The sequence below is a fragment of the Phoca vitulina genome, unplaced genomic scaffold, assembly GCF_004348235.1.
Source record: "Phoca vitulina isolate PV1807 unplaced genomic scaffold, GSC_HSeal_1.0 scaffold16, whole genome shotgun sequence".
Classification (NCBI taxonomy): Eukaryota; Metazoa; Chordata; class Mammalia; order Carnivora; family Phocidae; genus Phoca; species Phoca vitulina.
The window spans coordinates 13,358,476-13,376,424 of record NW_022589719.1 but is presented as its reverse complement, the minus strand read 5'-3'; the positions used below and the strand labels follow the sequence as shown (position 1 = coordinate 13,376,424).

Here is a 17,949-nt window from a genome sequence, read left to right as displayed (position 1 = left end):
GCTTCCCTGAGGCCATCTCTTAGCCTCCAATCCTGGGAGCTCCTGCCCACCCGCCACTCCACTCCCAGCCCTGGGCCAGGGGCTTTTGCCCCAGCTCATCCAGGGCTGTCCTGTGGTGCGGTCCTGAACAGCTCGGAGCCCAGGCCCCGGGGAGCAGGGGGGTGGGCAGAAGAACCCAGGCCTGGGGTCCGCCGAGGCACACGCCTCCTGGAGGGACAGACACACGGAGCACACCGCGTGTTCCAGCAGGGGCTGCAGAAGGCCTGTGGGTTCCCCACGTCTCTGGGGGGGAGGGGAGGGATGGCGGTCTCGGGCACCGACCTTGGGCCTGGACAGACTGGCCAGGCCCATCTCCGCACTCCTGTTCCCCGGAGCTGGGCTCCTTCCCTAGACCCTTTGGTGCCTCTTCCAGCCCAGGGGCCACTGCTAGCAGAGGCCAACTGTGCCGGCTGGAGCCGTGTTTACTTACACACTTGCCAGCTCCTTGCTGGGGCTATTCTTCAGCCAACCAGTGCAAACCGCTTCTCTTTTTCCAGCGGGGAACTTCCCAGCCTCCAGTGTGATGGCAGAGTTCGTAACTTAGACCTCAACAAAATTAAATGTCATTCCCCACTCCTGGACCACCTCATTTGATGTCCCGGACCCTCTGTTCCCAGAAGCCCCAGGCAGGTCTGGGCCGGGGGGCGAGGTGACCCCTGGAGCAGATCCCGACCCCAGCTCTCCGCTTGCCGTCCAAGGGAACAAATCCAGCGGGGAGACAGGGTCTGGCTCTCACCTCCACATTGGAGTCCCAGCACAGACGGGAAAGCTGGAAGCAGCTTCTGAGGGCAGCCCCCCCCATCCCGGGCCCATATTTAGAATGTAGGTAAGAGAAATGTGCAGCGTGCCACCTAGGGGTCTGGTGTGGGAATCAGGAGACCCAAGTGACTCGAGCCATGCTGCCTTCCCCTACCCTGGGCCTCAGTTTCCCCATCTGTGAATAGTACCTTTCTGGGCTCACTGGGCTGTCCTGAGGATCGGAGTGGAGCCACCCCATGGAAGGAGGCCTGTCCTACACGCAGTCGACCAGGAGGTAGAATCTCGGGGCTGACTTCTAGAAACTGCACAGACACAAAGAGTAGCCTCAGGGAGTTGGGGGACGTGCGCGCGTCCACCTGCGGAAGGATGGAGGGCTCAGCCAGGCCCAGGGTGGAGAGCGGCACTCTGCTGGAGGCAGATAAGGACACAGGACCTGTGGGTCAGTTTGGTGTTCACACGGGGTCTCTTCTCGCCGCAGATGATGATGCAGTATCTGTACTACGGAGGGACAGAAGCCATGGACATCCCAGCCGCCGACATCCTGGAGGTGAGGTCCCGGCGCTGGGGAGAGGGGTGGGAGCCCGTGTGCCCCATGCCCAGCTGCTGGCACTCAGGGACAGGGCATCTGGAGAGCCGAGAGGGGAGGTGGCCTCTTCCAGGACCTCCTGATTCCCTGCTGGTCCTTTCTCTTCCTGTAACAGGAAGGGCCTTTCGCCCATCTGCCTCCTGGGCCAGGCCTTGGCGGGGGGGGGGGGGGGGGAGGGATGATGGGCCCAGCAGGATCAAAGGCAGCCCAGCCTCCCCCTCACCTCCTCACTGCTTAGAAAACCGACCCCCTGAGGGTCAGGCGCCGGGCTAGTAGGTCCGGGAGACAAGGAGCGCAGCCCAGGGTTGAAAACCTTCTGAGTTCAGGCATCCCATCCAGTGTCTGTCCCCCGTCCTGTGCCTTCCAGTGTCCCAGCAAGTACCCCGGTGACCTAGAACAGAAAGAAATCAGTCCTCAGACTTGACCTGCGGAGGCGGGCAGGGCCCCAAGGGTTAGGAGAAACCAGGGCCCACGGCACGGAGCAGCTTTCTGTTCCCTGATGCCTGGGCCATGGGCCTGCTGCCCGCATCCAAGGCCACGTTCCCCCTCCTCTCCGCGCCCCCCCCCAGCTGCTGTCGGCTGCCAGCCTGTTCCAGCTGGATGCCCTGCAGAGACACTGCGAGATCCTGTGCTCTCAGACCCTCAGCGTGGAGAGTGCCGTGAACACCTACAAGTACGCCAAGGTGAGTGCCGCGCCGTCCGCCGCCTCCCATGGGCTCGCTGTCCCGCGGCTGTGCCGGGCCAGGCTGAGGGGCCGTGCAAGGGGTGGAGGGGGGTTAGTGATGCCCTCTGTAGCTTGGGGTCCCCGCTGTTCAGCAGGGCAGTCTGCAGCTCGGGAGGGGAGCTTCGCAGCCTGGGGGGCCTGGGCCAAAGGGCTGAGCTTCTCCGAGTCACATCACTTCCTTAGGTTCTTACTTGATTTTTTCCCCCAACCTGTCCTCCTTAATCTTACCCCCTCCTTAATCTTACCCCCTCTCGGCACAGCCATCTGCTTAGGTGCTCGGGCTCAAAACTTGGGAGTTACATATATCTTAATTTGCCCCATCTGGGCCGGCTCCCTCCCTGTGAACACACCAGCAATCTGTCTACTTTCTTCCATGTCCACTGTGCCCACCCTGTCCCGAGCCACCGTCACCTCTCCGGACCATGACATTGACCCGGCCTCCCCCTGCTTGGCTGTCACCGTGAGGTCTCCAGGCTCTTTGACAAGCGTTAAGACCATGTCACTCCTCTACTTAAAGTCTCCCTCCCACGAAGCTTCCTCCGCAGCCTAAATCTCACACTGGCCGGCCCCCAGGACCCCTCCCGCATCTTCCACATGACTTTCTTAGCTCACACGTCCCCCACGGCTCTGGCGATAACCATGCCCTCCCCCAGGAAAGCGCAGGCCTGCCGACTCCACTGGCCTCTCCCATGAGGCCCCTGCCACTTTCCTCACAGCACTGACCACTGTCTGCTGTGACCTTACTTGGTTCTCTGGCTTCTCTGTCTCCCCCAAAGTAGAACGTCAGCTCTAAGAGCACACTGCAGAGACCTGGCCCCCAGAACTTGGTGCCCAGTGCCTGGCCCAGAGTGGCCACTTGATAGTTGAGTTAAAATCGTTACTGAGCATCTCCCGGGTGAACTGCTCAGGTGCCCGGCTTGGGCTGGGCTCCCCGTCCTGGGCATTGGTAAGAGAGCTTCAAGCCAACAAGGGTGCCTGCCATTCAGTAATGGCAGCAGCGGGAAGTAGGCAAAGAAAATGATGGGGCCAAGACAGTGATGTTCCTGGTGGCACAGCTGGGATTTGAACCCGCAATAGTCCCATCTGGAGGAGAGAATTATGGAAGAAATCCAGATAAGGGGAAGGCCCTTGGCCCCTGGGTGAGATCTGGGGGTGGGGTGGGGAGGTGTGCAGTTTCCGGTGGGGCTGTGCGAAGGCCGTGGCGCTCACTCCCCCCCGCCCCCCACAGATCCACAACGCCCCTGAACTGGCCCTGTTCTGCGAAGGCTTCTTCCTCAAGCACATGAAGGCCCTGCTCGAGCAGGACTCCTTCCGGCAGCTCATCTACAGCCGCAACAGCAAGGTGCAGGGTCTGGACCCCCTGCGGGAGCTGCAGAGCACCCTGGCCGAGCGCGTGCACTCTGTCTACATCACCTCTCGGGTCTGAGGGCGGCAGGGACGCAGCAGGGCGCCATAGCCTGCCGCCTCTGGGCCGGGGCTCCGACTCTAGGCACCCCGGGGGGGGGGGGCGGGGCACGCGTGAAAGGCTGGGAGCAAGTGCTTCCAGGGGCGTCTGAACAAGTACATACCTGGGGCCTGTGGATGGGTCGGAGCCCCGCTGCGGGGGTGGGGGCACTGGTTGTAGGCCTCTTTGGAGCCAGGCTCATGGGACTCAGTTTACCCCTCATTCTGCAGACACCCTCTCCGGTGTTAATCGGTCCTTGGGTAGGCTGATGTGCTCTGAGCCCCCTGTCACTGGGCGCCCCCACTGTCAACCCCTCTGCCCCAGGGTGGTTTGCTTGACGAGTGATGGGCAGACAAGGCCAAAAGGTGGCCCTTGCCCCCACCCCCATACTGTTTGCACCTTGAGGGCCACGGTGCACTCACCCTCGTGTGCCCCTTTTCCTCTCCTGGAGGTCTAGGGTTGATCCTGATTCACCCCTGCTTGAAATAGCTTCTGACCATTCATTCCAGGCTCTGACCACCCACAATCCCCAGGCCTCCCCAAGCTCAGGCTGTCCCAGCTGGGACCCCTGGGGGTATGGGCATCCTGATGAAGGTAGAGAACTTACACTCTGGGCCCCAGGCCACTTCATGCCGAAACTGGTATTTTTCCTCAAGGTCACATCAGAAAGGCTGCCCAAATCCTTGAACTTCTTCCCCAAGGCTAGGCCTTTGTGATGTGAGCCTCCAAGGGCCTGAAGATCCCTGCCCAGAGGGTCACTTACAGCCCTATTTTCTTTGGTATCTAGGCCTACAGAGGCCCTCCTTTGGGGGAGCACACCCCTGCTCTGTTAGTGTGAGAAGGCGGTTCCCCCAGGTGACGCCCTCGGACTTCCAGGCTGAGCCAGGGGCGGCATGGGGGTGCACAGGGTACAGCGGATGAGTCTGCTGGCCTCAGCTTTTGTTCCTGCTGCTTTTAGAGGCCAATCCTGAAACCCCAAGCCTAGAGTTAGGCTGCCTCTGGGGGCTCAGGAAGCAGACCCCTCCGTGTTGCCCTGGCTGGGTCTCTAGAGCAGGGCACGTCTCATGGGAACTGCGGGTCCGGGGGTGGAAGGGGTGGGGCGGTGGGGGGAGCAGAGGACCTGCCACGGCTCCTGTCCTGCCAGCCGCGGGCCTGACGCCTGTCGTATTTACGGACCAGACACTGGGGTGGCATCCGGACAGCTTGTTCTGGGTGTCGCCATCTTCGGGCTGTCTGGCTGCACCTTAGAAACTATTTATTCACCAAGAGCCCTGGGCACTTCAGGAGGTGTCACTTTGGTTACCTTGAAAAGCCCCCAGGGGCTTGCAATCTTGGAAAATATTTTTGACTAGCTGCTTGAGCTGGATGTACAAAGGAATAGGCGTTATTTTATTGCTGTAATATTGTATGATACTGTAACTGTACATTAATGTCACTTATTGTAAATGTACCAGGGTTTTATTAACAATAAACACTTGTTAACAATGACCTTGGCCTTGTCACTCCTGCTAGAGAGTCGCTCAGAGCTGGGGAAGAGAACCCAGGGCTAATTCCCTGGTTACTCAGGCCTCCAGCCCCAAGCTGGGTTAGGACTCCCCCTACATACATATACATATACATACACACACACACCCCCACCCTACCCCTGTCAAACAAGGTAGCTGAAGATATAAAATCCTTCTCCTCTGTTTGTTAAACACTTAGGTGCCATTTACAAGGACAGAAAAGGTGTTTGTGTGCAGGGACGGGAGCCCCCTGCCAGGAGTAAGATGGCTGTCGGGCTTTTCTGATCTTCCCTGAGCCCAGGCCACCCCCAGCGCCCTCACGTGGGAACTACCATTGGGGTTGTCATAACGGTTGTCTGCAAACCCTTGTGAGGCCCGGCGAGGTGGGCGGCTGCTGCCTCCGGCCCAGCTGAGCCCAAGCTGGTCTGTGCCACCTGGGAATGGAGAGAGGACAGTGAGCTGGTGACTTGGGCCCAAGGGTCTTCTGGGACCAGTTCTAGTTTGTTTTAGGTACAACACCCAGGCAGAAATAAAGGTTTTTTAAGTGTTTGCTACCTGAGGCCGGTCACTAGAAACACTGGCCCAAGCGGCTGTGGTTCGGTAACAGAGGCCAGAACTCAGAAGCTGGGGGACAACATGAAGACCTCAGGGTGGTAGTTGGGGTCAGTCCAGGAAAGGTCCAATGCCCAGCTTTGTGGGGCGGGGCCCAGGCCCGGCAGCTTGGCGCCCTCTGGGGGCCACAGGGAGGAGGCGCAAGGCTCGGCACCATCCTGGGCGGACGCCCCTGGGAGGTTGGTTCAGGGGGCTGTTGCCGTCTGCAGTGGCTACCCTTCAGGGGTCTGTGTCCACCCTCCCCACAAGCCTCTCCCCCCTCTCCTTGTGCCCCCTGTAGCACATGCCTCAGCCAAGTACCTCGAGAGCTTAGCTGTTTTCTCTTTTGCGGGGCAGGCGAAAAGGAAGGCAATCTTACGTAAGGCAGGGCTGGGACCTCTTTGAGCCTCTGTGGAGCAGAACACACTAAGAAAGCATTTCAGTAATAGAGGGGCGCCTGGGTGGCTCAGTTAAGTGTCTGACTGCTGATCGCAGGGTCGTGGGTTCAAGCCCCACGTTACTGGGCATGGAGCCTACCTAACAAATAATTAGAAAAAAATCAGATTCTTCCAAGGGGGCTAGGGGGACTAGAAGAGAAGTGGAGGTGTTTGGTCACCTTACCTTATCCCTGGTGGCTGGGTCTCCTCCTCAGGGCCACTGCTCCAGAGCACGGGGTCCAGTTCTCCTCCAGCTGCCCACTTCAGGCTCTCAGCAGCCAAAGGCAGGAGTGAACTTGGCCTTCGCAGGAGTCCCAGGGAAACAAGGGGCTGAAAGCAAGTTCTGTACCAGAGGGACTTCAGTCTCCCACAGCCGCCCTGCAGGCAGCGGCAGCAGCTGAGCCTGGGCCTTGTCCCCAGAGGAAACCCTCTCCAGACAGGAGGGTCGCCTGCCTTCCTGCCCCCGTTCCTCCTTCCCCTTAACTTTGCTCTCTGCTGGTTTCCCAGTGCCAGCCAGACACCAGGACCACGGCAACGTTCTCAGCTGAACCACCTACAGCACCACAGGACAGCCCTGGGCCTTCCACCAGCGCCACCCGAATCCACACCTTTCCCCTTTAACCAGCTGCCCACAGAACGGGGCATCCCCTCCCTCCCCTCCCCCCAGGCTGAGGCCTGACCCGCCCACTGAGGCCTGCGAGCTGGCGGCTGGGTAATGGCCCTCAGATAATGAGTCTACATTTTTCCAAGGTGGCGGTCACTTATTTCCTCCCCTCCCCCAGCCTCCACAGCCCTTTGTGTCCAACTCCTGGCCACTCGAGTCCTCTGGGGCGGCAGGGGCCAGATGAGCGGTGAAGCCCTGGAGCAGGCCGGCGGGAACCCCGTCCCCGCTCAGGGGGATGGAGCCCATTTAGGCATCTTCTTTGTTCAGGCTTCTTGAGCCCCTTCCCGTCCGGGTGACAGCATTCATAGGCAGCCTTTCTGAATTCATTTCGCCAGTGACATTTCCCGAGACAGCCTAGCTTTACAGATGTCACTCTGTCTGGGGGCCAGATGGCGAGGTCTGGGGGAGGTGTGCTTTGTCAGGTTCGGAGAACGCAAGATCACTACCCCGAAGTGCAGAGACCTGTTTAAGAACGTACGCTTTGCCAGGAAAAGGGCCGGGACTGTAGACAGTAGGCAAATGTAGCTTCCTCTTTGCGTGTGGAGGGGAAGGCGGCCTCAGAGAGATGAGGGACAACCTTGTTGGAAGCCGACAGCCCGACAGGTCTGACCACCAGGTGCATCTTCTCACTGCCCCAGTGGGACTCTTCAGCTCAGCCTGTGGCTTTAGAACAAGCCGGTCTTACTCCTAGCGCTTGTGTCACGAACAGCTCCCCTGGTTATGCAGACGCGGGCCCCATGACACACAGATTTCTGGAGCCCTTGCCGCACCCCAGGCACCGTGGTCCGCTCCCCATACTCAGCTCCACTCACTCCTCCGACGGCCCAGGAGGTGGGAGCGACCATTGCCACCTGCATCTCACACATGTCGACCTGGACAGCAGGTGCAGGTGAGTGGCGTGCCCCAGGTCACAGGGAGACTCGGGGCAGAGCAGGGTTGAGAGGCCTGGCTTCAGGGCGCCTCCTCCCTGCATCCCGGAGCAGAGCACAGGCCAGGCTTCGGGGCTGGAGAGGCCACGAAAGCGCAAGGGCCAGGCCCTCCTCCCCGTGGGATGACATGGCTGGACAGCTTTAAGAAACCATCCAGCTGTGACCATTTGGGATTCTGACTTTGCTTTTAAGCTTCTCTCCTAACAAAATCCTCTTTGAAAGATAGGCTCAGGCACTCACCTGAAAAAAGCAGATCAAAAATTAGTCTCATTGCCCCTCTCAGCAAACCTTCCTGCAGACCTGACAGGGGGTCTGCGGGCAGGAACCTCTAGATCCAGGAGACGAAAGGCCCCGAGGCCTGTGTAGACAAGGTGCAGGGGTCCCTAGTCCAGGCAGAATCTGCTCTCCTTGCTGTGCGTGTGAGTCCTGGGCAGTATGCCTTTAATCCTCTTTGGTCCAGAAGCTCCCCTTCCTTCCCTGCCATGTGTCAGACTTCTTGGAACCTGGATTACACATCATGGCGGAAGAAAGGGTCTTTGGACTCATGGAAGACCAGTCCTTTTAAATTCTATGAAAAACCGAGGAACGTCAGTAACCAAGGCCTCCATGTGAATCTTCCAGATAAAAAGAAGAGCGAGCATGGAAGCTGAAGACTGATGCAGCCAGGGAGCTGTGCAGGACTGCCCTCAGCTCCCACGCGTGGCACCGGGAAACAGCAGATCAGAACAAGAGCACAACTGAGCTGACTTCCACCTTGAGCTGTGCTTGTACCAGGATCAGGGATAAGGAACAATCCTACGGAAACCGGCAGAGGCCCCTCAGGCTCAAGGCTTAGTAACACAGTGCTGGATTGGGAACCACAAAGGGATACCATCAAACACACATACCAAAGTTTGTGTGAAGCCACCACATAATTTCTGTCCCCAGCTCCTGTCTCCTGAGAGGAATGTGGGGGGAAAGCCCGGCTAGCTAGCCTCCAGCTGCCACAGCCTGTCCCTCAGAAGGACCACAGCGAGCACGGTGGGGCCGGCCACCTCTCCCACAGGCGGGTTGGTTAAGCATGGCCACTGCCTCCCCTTGGCCTTGGCACCAACACCTTCCAGATTCTACCCGGCAGCCAAGATCCGCAAGAAGAAACAGGCAGAGGGGCAACTTCCACCCTCGTGGAGTCAATGACCACCCAGAGGCAGTTGCTCTTTCTAGCTTGTTATTTATTAAAAATAGGTTCTCTATCCCTCCCTCACCCCTGCTAGCAAAAGGGTCTCGCCCAACATTTCTTCCCAAATAGATGAAATAACAGATTTGGGGGACTCAAGGTCCTATTCTTAAGTTAAGAGCTCAGGCTTTTCTGGGACACGGGGCCGCAGGCCTGTGGAGCCAGGAGCAGGATGGTTTACGGCAGAGCAAAGCCCAGGGCGCCGAACAGTGACCTGCCACAGCCACCTGGTGAGAGCGGCACCGCCACTGCCCTGGGCCTCAGGGTGTCCGGCCAAGGCCACGACGAGAGGCCCAGGGCTCCAATAGTGGCCTCCTGCGCGTCACCAGAAAGCTGCATGTTTAATCCTGAGACGGGAAAGAGTCAGCGTGGCTTCCACACACGTGAGAAGGCGCTAACAGAGCTGGGCCCAGAGCAAAACAGGAACTTATGGGGGGAAGAAGGCCGGGAGTGCGGGAGGGGAGACAGGCCCTCGGCAGTGCCAGAGGTTTGCCCAACTGTCGCGTTCCTTAAGCCAAGCTCAGCCCATGGACTGAAGTCCTGGCCGGCTTCCGGGTCTGGCGGGGGCCCCTGTTGCTTTCAACAATCCAGGCCGCCGCCGGGCCCCGCCGGAGACAGCTCGGGATGTCGGGGGGCTCTCCGTACACGTCAGCCGCTGATGCCCATGCTCCTATTTCTTCCGCTTCAGTTTCAGATCTTTTTTGTTCTTCAGGTCTCTGTTTTTCTTCAACTTTTTGTTCTGTTTGGGATCTTGTTTGGCTTCCAGCTTCCTTTTCTTGTCACTGGAGAAAAAAGAAAACAGAAAAACCACGAGTAGAAAGAGAAAGAAAATGAAATATGCAGATCTGTACCATCTTTCAGACTGCTCTGCTTTAGGCTCACTTTGCTTTGTCCAAAAGGGTTTCCACCTTCGGAAACATTAATGACCTTAGACACAAACGTTCTCTGCAAGCCTATCCGCATGCCAGGCACTGGGCTGGGGAGACATGCCGACCCAGTTCCTGCCCCGACCGGGCTCTTCCTTGGACAGAGGAACAAATCTCTCTCTTACCACCTGAAACCACAGTTCTCTTTGGAGTGCTGTTCATTCCCCACTCCTGAGACCTCAAGGAAAATCTCAGGAGTCACAGGAGGATTCCCTCCCACCGCTCACCACTCAGGATTACCCAGGAAAGCAGACATATTATCCCAAGGACCCTGAGGAGAGTCTCCAATACAAAGCAGGAGACTCCCAGGAAAACCTTATAATACTTTGTGATGTGGCATTATTTTCTTTTTCCTGAATGAGAGGGAAACCTAAAGAGCAGTAATCAGGTTACACATCTCGGCTGGCCAGCAGGAGCCTGAGAGGTCACTACTGGAGTCACTCAGCAAATGGCCACCTTCCTTCCCCTTACAGCTTAAAGATCCTCTCTAGTGGCATCTTGCCCTGGAAACAAACACCTCCCTACGAGGAGAGAACGAACAGTTCTATCCACAAACCACTAACATCATCTGAATGAAGTGACCTCTGGGGGAAAAAAACAAAACACTGGTGTCTATCATCCTATTCTTTGAGGTGAGGCCTTGCTTTTTTACCTCCAAGAGTACAATTTACTCAGAGCCCTGAAGTACCACAAAGGTCAGGGAATTCAGGAGGCTCCTCAGCAGCAGTAACAGCCAAACAAACGGCAGGCCAAGCCGACCTCTGAGGAGGGAGGAACCAGCCGTCCCCACACCAGCACATGCCCCGGCCTTTTGTTGCGGTCAAAGCCCCACGCTCAAGGCTGGAGCCGTCGTGGGCCCTGTGCCGCATCTGCCTTATTGTCCAAACCAGAAACTAGGACACACTGACAGTGGGCTCTTGTGCCACATCTGAGAGCATCTGGGGAGTAAGGCTGGCATCAATGCTGGAACCTTCAAAATGCCACGGTAACTTACAGAGACTGTGGAAGACAACACTGGCATTTCTGGGATCTACAGTTGCTAGAGTCACAAGACTTGTCTTTCCGAGCACATCCTCTAAGGGACCCTGTCCTATGGCAATGCCAAGAACTCCCCTCCCTATTAACCCCAAACCAGATATGGAAGTTCACCTCCAGAGGCCCAGGGCAGGGGAAACCTCATTCTCTTCCCGAGGGAACGCTGATGAAGGTTCTGGCCCCAGGAGCCATTGTCTACAAATGCTCCCCTCTGCGGGAGAGCAGCCGGAGGGGATGGTTTTCAAAGCGGGGTCCACGGACTCCTGGGATCCCCCGGACCTTCCAGGTGGGCCCCAAGGCAGAAACTAGTTTCCTAATGACATAAATACACCGTTTGCCTTTCCCTTTTGTCCTCTCACAGCTGACCGGCCTTCCGCGGCTGTGAGGTGTGTGGTGACACCAGACTGAATGCGGAAGATAAGCCAGCTGCCTTCCATTAAGCCAGAGAGTACCGATTTGCAAAATGTAAAAGAGTGCCACTCTAAGATTTTTTGGGGGGAGTGGGGGGGAGTTTTTAAAACAACAAATCAATAACAAATCCATGACTGTTAATTTTGGATGAATACTTTTTTCTGTTTTTCATTTCTAATATTGGAAATCTCAAAAAATACAACCCACATAAACAAAAGGCCTTTGGGGGCCCTCAATTTTTATGACGCTAAGGAACTCTAAGCCCTGAGCCTTGGAGAACCCTCGACGCAGAGGTCAAACTCCAGTCCTCACAATGGACACAGCTGGTCCCCATCCCGGCGCCCCCTCCTACTGGCTGGATGCTCCTCGGAAAGTCACCGAACCCCCTCCAGCCTAGGTCACTTCATCTTTAAAGCGGCGCTGGTACTAAAAGCCACCGCCGTTGTTCTGAGGGGAATGGGACACTGCACCGAAGCGCACAGCAGCCCCACGGCCCGCCTCATCTGCAGGACAGAGGACACCAAAGCTGCGACCCTCCAAGGAAAGAGCAGTGACTTGTCCCTCAGAGCTTTTGCCTCGGGCCCCATGTCCTAGTGAAAGTCACTAGGAAGCACAGAAGCCACAAAGCCTCTCCGGTCAGAGGTCGTGGGGCCCACCTCACCTCTTCAGGCTGACGATGGAGGCATTCTGCCCAGCTTTGTTCAAAACTTCATTCCATTCTTCGTCATCCCCACGGATTATGTATCTAAAAAAAAGGGAAATGTCAAAGCCGGCTTAAAAGAAGGCAGCAGACGACAGCCTCGTCAGACGCAGCGTGCTGTGCCCGTGTGAGCGGCAGAGGAAGGGGCCGCGAGTGCAGCAGGACCCGGACGGAGAGCTGAGCTCCGCTGCAGCAACGGGGGCCGCCAGGCCTGCAGGAGTCCCACTCCCACTCACCGCCCCCCAGGGGAGCCTCCTGTCGCCCCCGAGTCGCTTACGCCCACCTCCAGCAGCACCCTTACGGCTGGAGCTGGAAGGGGACCAAGAGTCCTACTACACAGAGGGTTCCACAGCATGGGGTTTTGTGCTTTAGGCAGCAGAATCCTTTCTTCAAACAAATTCACATGCAAAAGCCAAACACAAAGCGGCCATTAAAAGTGATGCTCATCAATCAGCATCCCCCCCTTCCCTGAGGGGCCTGAGGGAAAATCCTCCCAAATTCTGCAAATAGTGAAGGAGGAAGCTTTCCGCTGTGAGTGCTTCTAGAAGGATGCCATGCAAGGCTGCCACGGCACCCAGAAGGGGGTCAGAAGAGGCCCGCAGACAGGTCCTGAGGGTCCTGACGGCCAAGGCAGAGCCTTCGCTCCCAAGCCACGCAGAGGCCTTACTGAGAGAGGTCCATGTTCTTCAGCTTCCCCACTTCTTTCTTGTGTTTCTCCTGGAATTCCTTCGCTGCCTCATCCTGCAGTCAAAGGCCCGGAGACAGAGTCGGTCAGAGGCAAGCCGAGGACGAAGCACAGAAAAAGGGGAGGGGGCAGAATGTCAACGTGACCAGCACACATGCCCGCCATCAGCAGCAGCTCTTACCAAAGACACAGGAATATAAAATGTGCATTAGGAAAAGTCCAAAAGGACGAACAAGAAGTTGTCAGCAGCTGCTGCCGGAGAGCGTGCACGCACACATGCACGCAATGGGGCTCGCACATGGGAGACGCAGGGAGCTCGCGAGGGCTCCGCCTACAGAGCCTCGGCCGGCGGGGGTCAGGGCTGGGCACCCCTCCTCCAGGGGAAAGGGTGCAGGACCGGCGGCGCCAGGCCTTCAGCGGGAACGTACCAGCTCATCACTGAGGGTCTTCACAGTGGGCTCCATAACCACGTCCTTCACTGCCGCCATCTGCTCCTCGATGGCCCGTTCCTGCACCTCGCTGAACAGCTGCAAGACCACAGGCGGGAGTGGAAGATGAAGTCGAGGCAAAGTCCCAGCCCCTCGCCCCCAAGTCACTCGGCACCCGCTTCCCGGAGCACAGAGTGCGCACATTCACCGTAAGAGGACAAGAACACAGACTTTTAGAAAGACAGCAAATTCCTCACAGTGTTGCCTCTGGGGCAGGGAACAGTACGGACAGAGCTGAAGCCCGGCCCTTGTGGGGGTGGGTGGATGTGTGTGTGTGTCTGTGTGTGTGAGAGAGAGAGAGAGAGAGAGAGAGAGAGAGAGAGAGAAAGAATTGAAATGTTAACATCTATTTACATCTACTTATCTTAAGGCAGAGAGTGAGTCTGTTAAATTATTTGAAACTGACCAAAACCCTGCCCCTGGCGGATACTACCTTCACAACTTTGCGGATGATCCGGTTGAAAAGCCCCATCAGCTGGCCTGCGGGCAGCTCGATCTCCTTTTCCAGCTGGTCCACAGACTTATGCTGTAGGCCAATTCCCAAGAGAAGAGCCTGGAGGATGTAAAATCTGATGTGGCCACCAGGACAGGCCCTTGCCCATTAAAATGGCACCAAGAACCAGTCACTCTTTTGGCCACAGCTATGTGGTATGAACTATGGACTTTTCTGGCATCTTCTCTTTCATCCCATTATCGAAACCACCAAGAAATGCTCCCCCTTCCTGAACTCCGCAAACATTATCCTGACAAGAGCTGCTTCAGAGCTACACAAGAAGTTCACGGTGTCCCTGACCTCTGCTAAGTTCAAGTCAGAATCAAGGCGACATGGTGGGGTGGGAAGGGCGTGGGTTCAGACCGCAGCTCTTCTGCACGCTATGGCGGGGCACAGGACTGACTTCCGAGTCCAAGTGTCCCCACCCATAAAATGGGGAGAACACTACCCACCTATCAGAACCGCAAGGAATTAAATGCACAAAATTGCACCCGAGCGTCCCAGCCAACACCCAGCACGCAAGCAGCAGATAACCTACTGACTGGGCAGCAGACAGGGACAGGTCCCCCAGCTGGTGGAGGAAATACATGCGGGAGATGGCCGGGATCAGGTCCATGATGAGATGGTAGTCCACCATGTTCCGTGAGTACATCTCCAGCCTCTTCAGGTCATAGGAGAGGAAGAGGGCTTCCAGTTCCTCCCGGCGCAGCGCTGTACATGCAACAGAGCCAGGCAGGTCAGGGCAGGTCAGGGCAGGTCAGGGCAGGTCTCGAGGTCTGACGGGATTCCCAGATCACACACACACTGGTCCCCAGGTGGCACGCTCACAGCTGCTCCTCCACAGGGCCTTGAACCAGAGCAGGAGAGGAGCCGCCTAAAAGCGCCTGCCCACCGACATAACACACGGCCCTGGGCAGCCCTGACCTTCGTCCTGCACAGGGGGAGGCAGCTCCAGGCCACGCAGGGAGCGGGGAAGGCTGGGGTGCACCCCTTGCTCAGAGGTCCATGCCAACACATCGGACCAAGGAAACACTCCTTCCCCACTGTGTCACTTCTCCTCAGGACCCAGCTTCACAAAGTGTGTGCTCTGCCCAGTTCAAAGAACACAGCTTTTTCCATCAAAATATAATCGGCAAAAAAAAAAAAAAGGGACACACACACACAATGAGCAACAGAAAAAAACCTACAGCTATTAATACTAAGGATCCACTTTTTAACATTTTAGATATTCAAACAATTTATATGCCCAAAGCACTGTCCATGTGTTAGCCACATCAGGTTGGGCGCATGTTCTTATTACAATGTCATGAATGAGAAGACTGAGCCTCAGAACCGAGCTGGTTACCCTAGCTCACAGGATTTAAATCAAGTTCCATAATTAACTACCTGTATGACCCTATTTGACATCTGAAGTCAGATCATATCTCCAAAGTTTTGTTATAAAAATGGAAAGTACTATGGGTGCTGGTGCCCCTGAGGCAGAGCAGGGCCTGGGCTGGGGGGTGGGGTGGCAGTCAGTGGGAGATGCAGGCCTAGGACCCGTCCCTCAATTCCTAAGCCAGCCTTCTTCCCGGACCACCACGCTCACCTCACCTCCTCCTCCCACGAAACATACTAAGATCTGCCCCCACCAGCCCTCCGCGCCGGCCCTCGCAGCTCACCTGGTTGTGCCGGCTTCCCAATGTTCTTGTTCTGAATGATGTTCAGAGCCAGCGGGGGAGAGAAGGTGCTGAACTGGTAGGACAGCAGGGCTAGGAACCGCCTGCGGAAGTCTGTGGAGTACAACCACACGCAGTCAGAGGTGTGGGGGCCCCTGGCCTGCTACCTCACTGCCCCCCTTCCCCTCCAATTTACCTTTCCAAAAGGCGGGGAGCCACGTTCCCCGGTCAGCCTCCTCCTCATCAGTCAGCGTCTTCAGCATGATGCACGAGTGTTCCCCAGTCAGGTCATTCTGTGAAACACAAATGCCTGCTTGGCACCAAGAGCACCCTTTTTTGAAGCACCTGTCATTGGTGAAGGGCAAGCGGACAGGGCGGGAAGATGCGGTGCCTCCCTGGGCCTTTCTTTCCTCCCAGCTGGGAGAGGGCCCTCCGCGCATGGCCTGCACCTTCCCCACAGCTGTCAGAGGCCACTTGGTTCTGTGACTTCGCAGCAGGTGCCAGCCACCACGGAGGAGCAGGGCGGTTCAGATCGTCCGAGCACGTGGGCTGCTCCGGACCCACGGAAGTGAGCCACTTGCACACATCAGAACAGGTTCTGAACTCAGAGTCATTACAGCTTCAATTCCACGTGATCCGATCCACATGTTTTGGAACCTGACAACAAAACTCCGGGCCCCAAACCTAGAATTCCCATACTGGCAATCAGCTTACAAATGCAAGCTTCTTTAGGTGCTCAAATAGTGGGTACAGGTTTTTAAATTTTTATTATATAACAACCACAAGACCCCACACCATAGAAATATCTAATGGATTTCGACAAAGAGCATTCACAGAACAAAACACCCACACCACGTCACAAATGAGCGGCGTACAGAAGCACAGCAATAAACCACAGTCTACACTGAGCTCAATGCTCTGCACCCTCCTTGCCACTGACCAGCAAACTTATAGCCCAGCCTCAACCAAAACCAACAAGGACCCAGCCCATCTGGGAGCTGCTCTGTGCCCACATGGAAGCAACCGAACACCCAGCAGTCTTCGCCAGGCCCACTTTAAACACTCAAATGGGCACTCCTTGGATACTGGCCTTGTGTGTTCCAAAAAAATATATATATATATCAAATCTCCCACACTCCTTCTCTCAGCTGACAGCCTCCCCTCCCTGGGAAAACAGAAGCAACCAGAAGAGAACTTCATCCACCCAACACCAACTCAACCAACTGACCAACACCTTCTGTGCCCAAACTCTCTGCCTTCCCAGTTGCTGTGAAGGAGATGGCCACCTCTCCTCCTGCACTCGGGGTCCTACTCCCCTTGCCTCCTCGAGGTCTGCAATCAGAGCCCCGTCACCTGTACTACTATTTGTGCAATCTCTACAGGATCATACCCTGCAGCAAACAAACATGTTCTAGGATCTTCCATCTGACAAACTCCGCTTAATGCCAATGTCCCTGCAGCTACCTGGTTTCTCGGTCCCCTTTTACTTCCCCTAAAATCATCTATTTCCTCACTTCCCCTTCTCTCCAGTTGGTCTCTACAGCAGCTGCTCTCCCTCTAATCACCACTGCCAACAAGACCAGTGGCCATTTGGTTATCCTTAGCTTACCTGCTCTCCCACAGCCACAGATTCCCCTTCTTTTTTTTTGAGAGAGAGAGTATGTGCACACAGGCCTCTGTAGGGGCAGGGGCAGAAGAAGAGGGAGAGAGAGAATGTCAAGCAGCCTCCAAGCTTAGCGCAGAGCCCAATGCAGGGCTGGATTCCACGATCCTGAGATCATGACCTGAGGCAAAATCAAGAGTTGGACGCTCAACCTACTGAGCGACCCAGGCGCCCCCACACTTTCTGAAACACTGGTTAAACTTGCCTTCTGATACCTTCCCCTACTTTCTTCTCCAGCTCAAGGCCTCTCCTCTGTCTCTGACCCACTCCTCTGAAGGCTGGAGAGTGCAGGATGCACCCTCCTCTCAGCTGACCTTCAGTCTCAGTTTTCAATAACTTTAAAAATGTACTCATTCACTGAACCAAAGTATTTACTGAACACAATACTACTCTACACAGTAGATGCTATTAAGTGCTGGGGTTATAGCTGTGAAGAAAACAAAGTCCTCGACCCTAGGGAGCACATTCTCTTGAGAACATGGCTCCCAAGTGTCCACCTCCAGCCCCAACCTCTCCCTGGAGTGCCAGACTCCTGTAGGCAACCACTTGTCCCACGTTCCCATCAGGTATCTGACAGCCTGTCACACTGCACCAGACCATTCCCACTGTCTGCTCCAGACCTGTCCCCTCCAGCAGCTCTTCTCAGCAAACAGCACCGCCATCTTCCAGTTTCTCACCCAGAATCCCAAGCCAAAAACCCAAGAATTATCCTCAAGTCTTCTGGTTCACTCATCCTCCAATCTATCAGTTCGACCCCCAGACATACCTGGCCTCTGCCACTTCCGTCTGTCTTCACCACTTCCTTTCAGCCCACACCCCATCTCGGGCACCCACCTCCCTGCCTTCACTCTCAGGCCACCACCGTCCACGGTCTACACAGCAGTCACAGCTCCTTAAAACCTTCCTCCGACCAGACGGGAAGAAAAGAGCGTCCCCACCCACGCTCGCTGCCCCACCATGACCCACGCCAGCCTTCTTTCGCCTCCTTCAAATCAC

The 17,949-nt window shown here is 56.3% G+C and overlaps 2 protein-coding genes across 4 annotated transcripts in view; one reads left to right on the top strand and one right to left on the bottom strand.

The window, feature by feature from the left end:
* Nucleotides 1-3,601, top strand: part of ABTB2 (ankyrin repeat and BTB domain containing 2) — a 169,613-nt gene extending 166,012 nt beyond the window's left edge. Inside the window, exons 15-17 of the mRNA XM_032413893.1 lie at nt 1,277-1,345; nt 1,954-2,067; nt 3,337-3,601. Of these exons, the coding sequence (XP_032269784.1) occupies nt 1,277-1,345; nt 1,954-2,067; nt 3,337-3,534 (381 nt within the window). The 3' untranslated portion in view covers nt 3,535-3,601. The remainder of the gene's footprint in view (nt 1-1,276; nt 1,346-1,953; nt 2,068-3,336) is intronic.
* A 5,271-nt stretch (nt 3,602-8,872) lies between these two features.
* The window catches only part of NAT10 (N-acetyltransferase 10), a 37,292-nt gene continuing 28,215 nt past the window's right edge, over nt 8,873-17,949 (bottom strand). For 2 of the 3 annotated variants that reach the window (XM_032413890.1, XM_032413891.1), the window contains exons 22-29: nt 15,487-15,583; nt 15,294-15,404; nt 14,171-14,343; nt 13,573-13,692; nt 13,080-13,178; nt 12,634-12,707; nt 11,928-12,011; nt 8,873-9,676 (exon numbers count right to left, since the gene is read on the bottom strand). In XM_032413890.1, coding sequence (XP_032269781.1) covers nt 9,565-9,676; nt 11,928-12,011; nt 12,634-12,707; nt 13,080-13,178; nt 13,573-13,692; nt 14,171-14,343; nt 15,294-15,404; nt 15,487-15,583 — 870 coding nt within the window. In that variant the 3' untranslated portion in view covers nt 8,873-9,564. Of the gene's footprint in view, nt 9,677-11,927; nt 12,012-12,249; nt 12,708-13,079; nt 13,179-13,572; nt 13,693-14,170; nt 14,344-15,293; nt 15,405-15,486; nt 15,584-17,949 lie in introns of those variants that run through there. The other variant, XR_004300645.1, reaches the window with a different exon arrangement.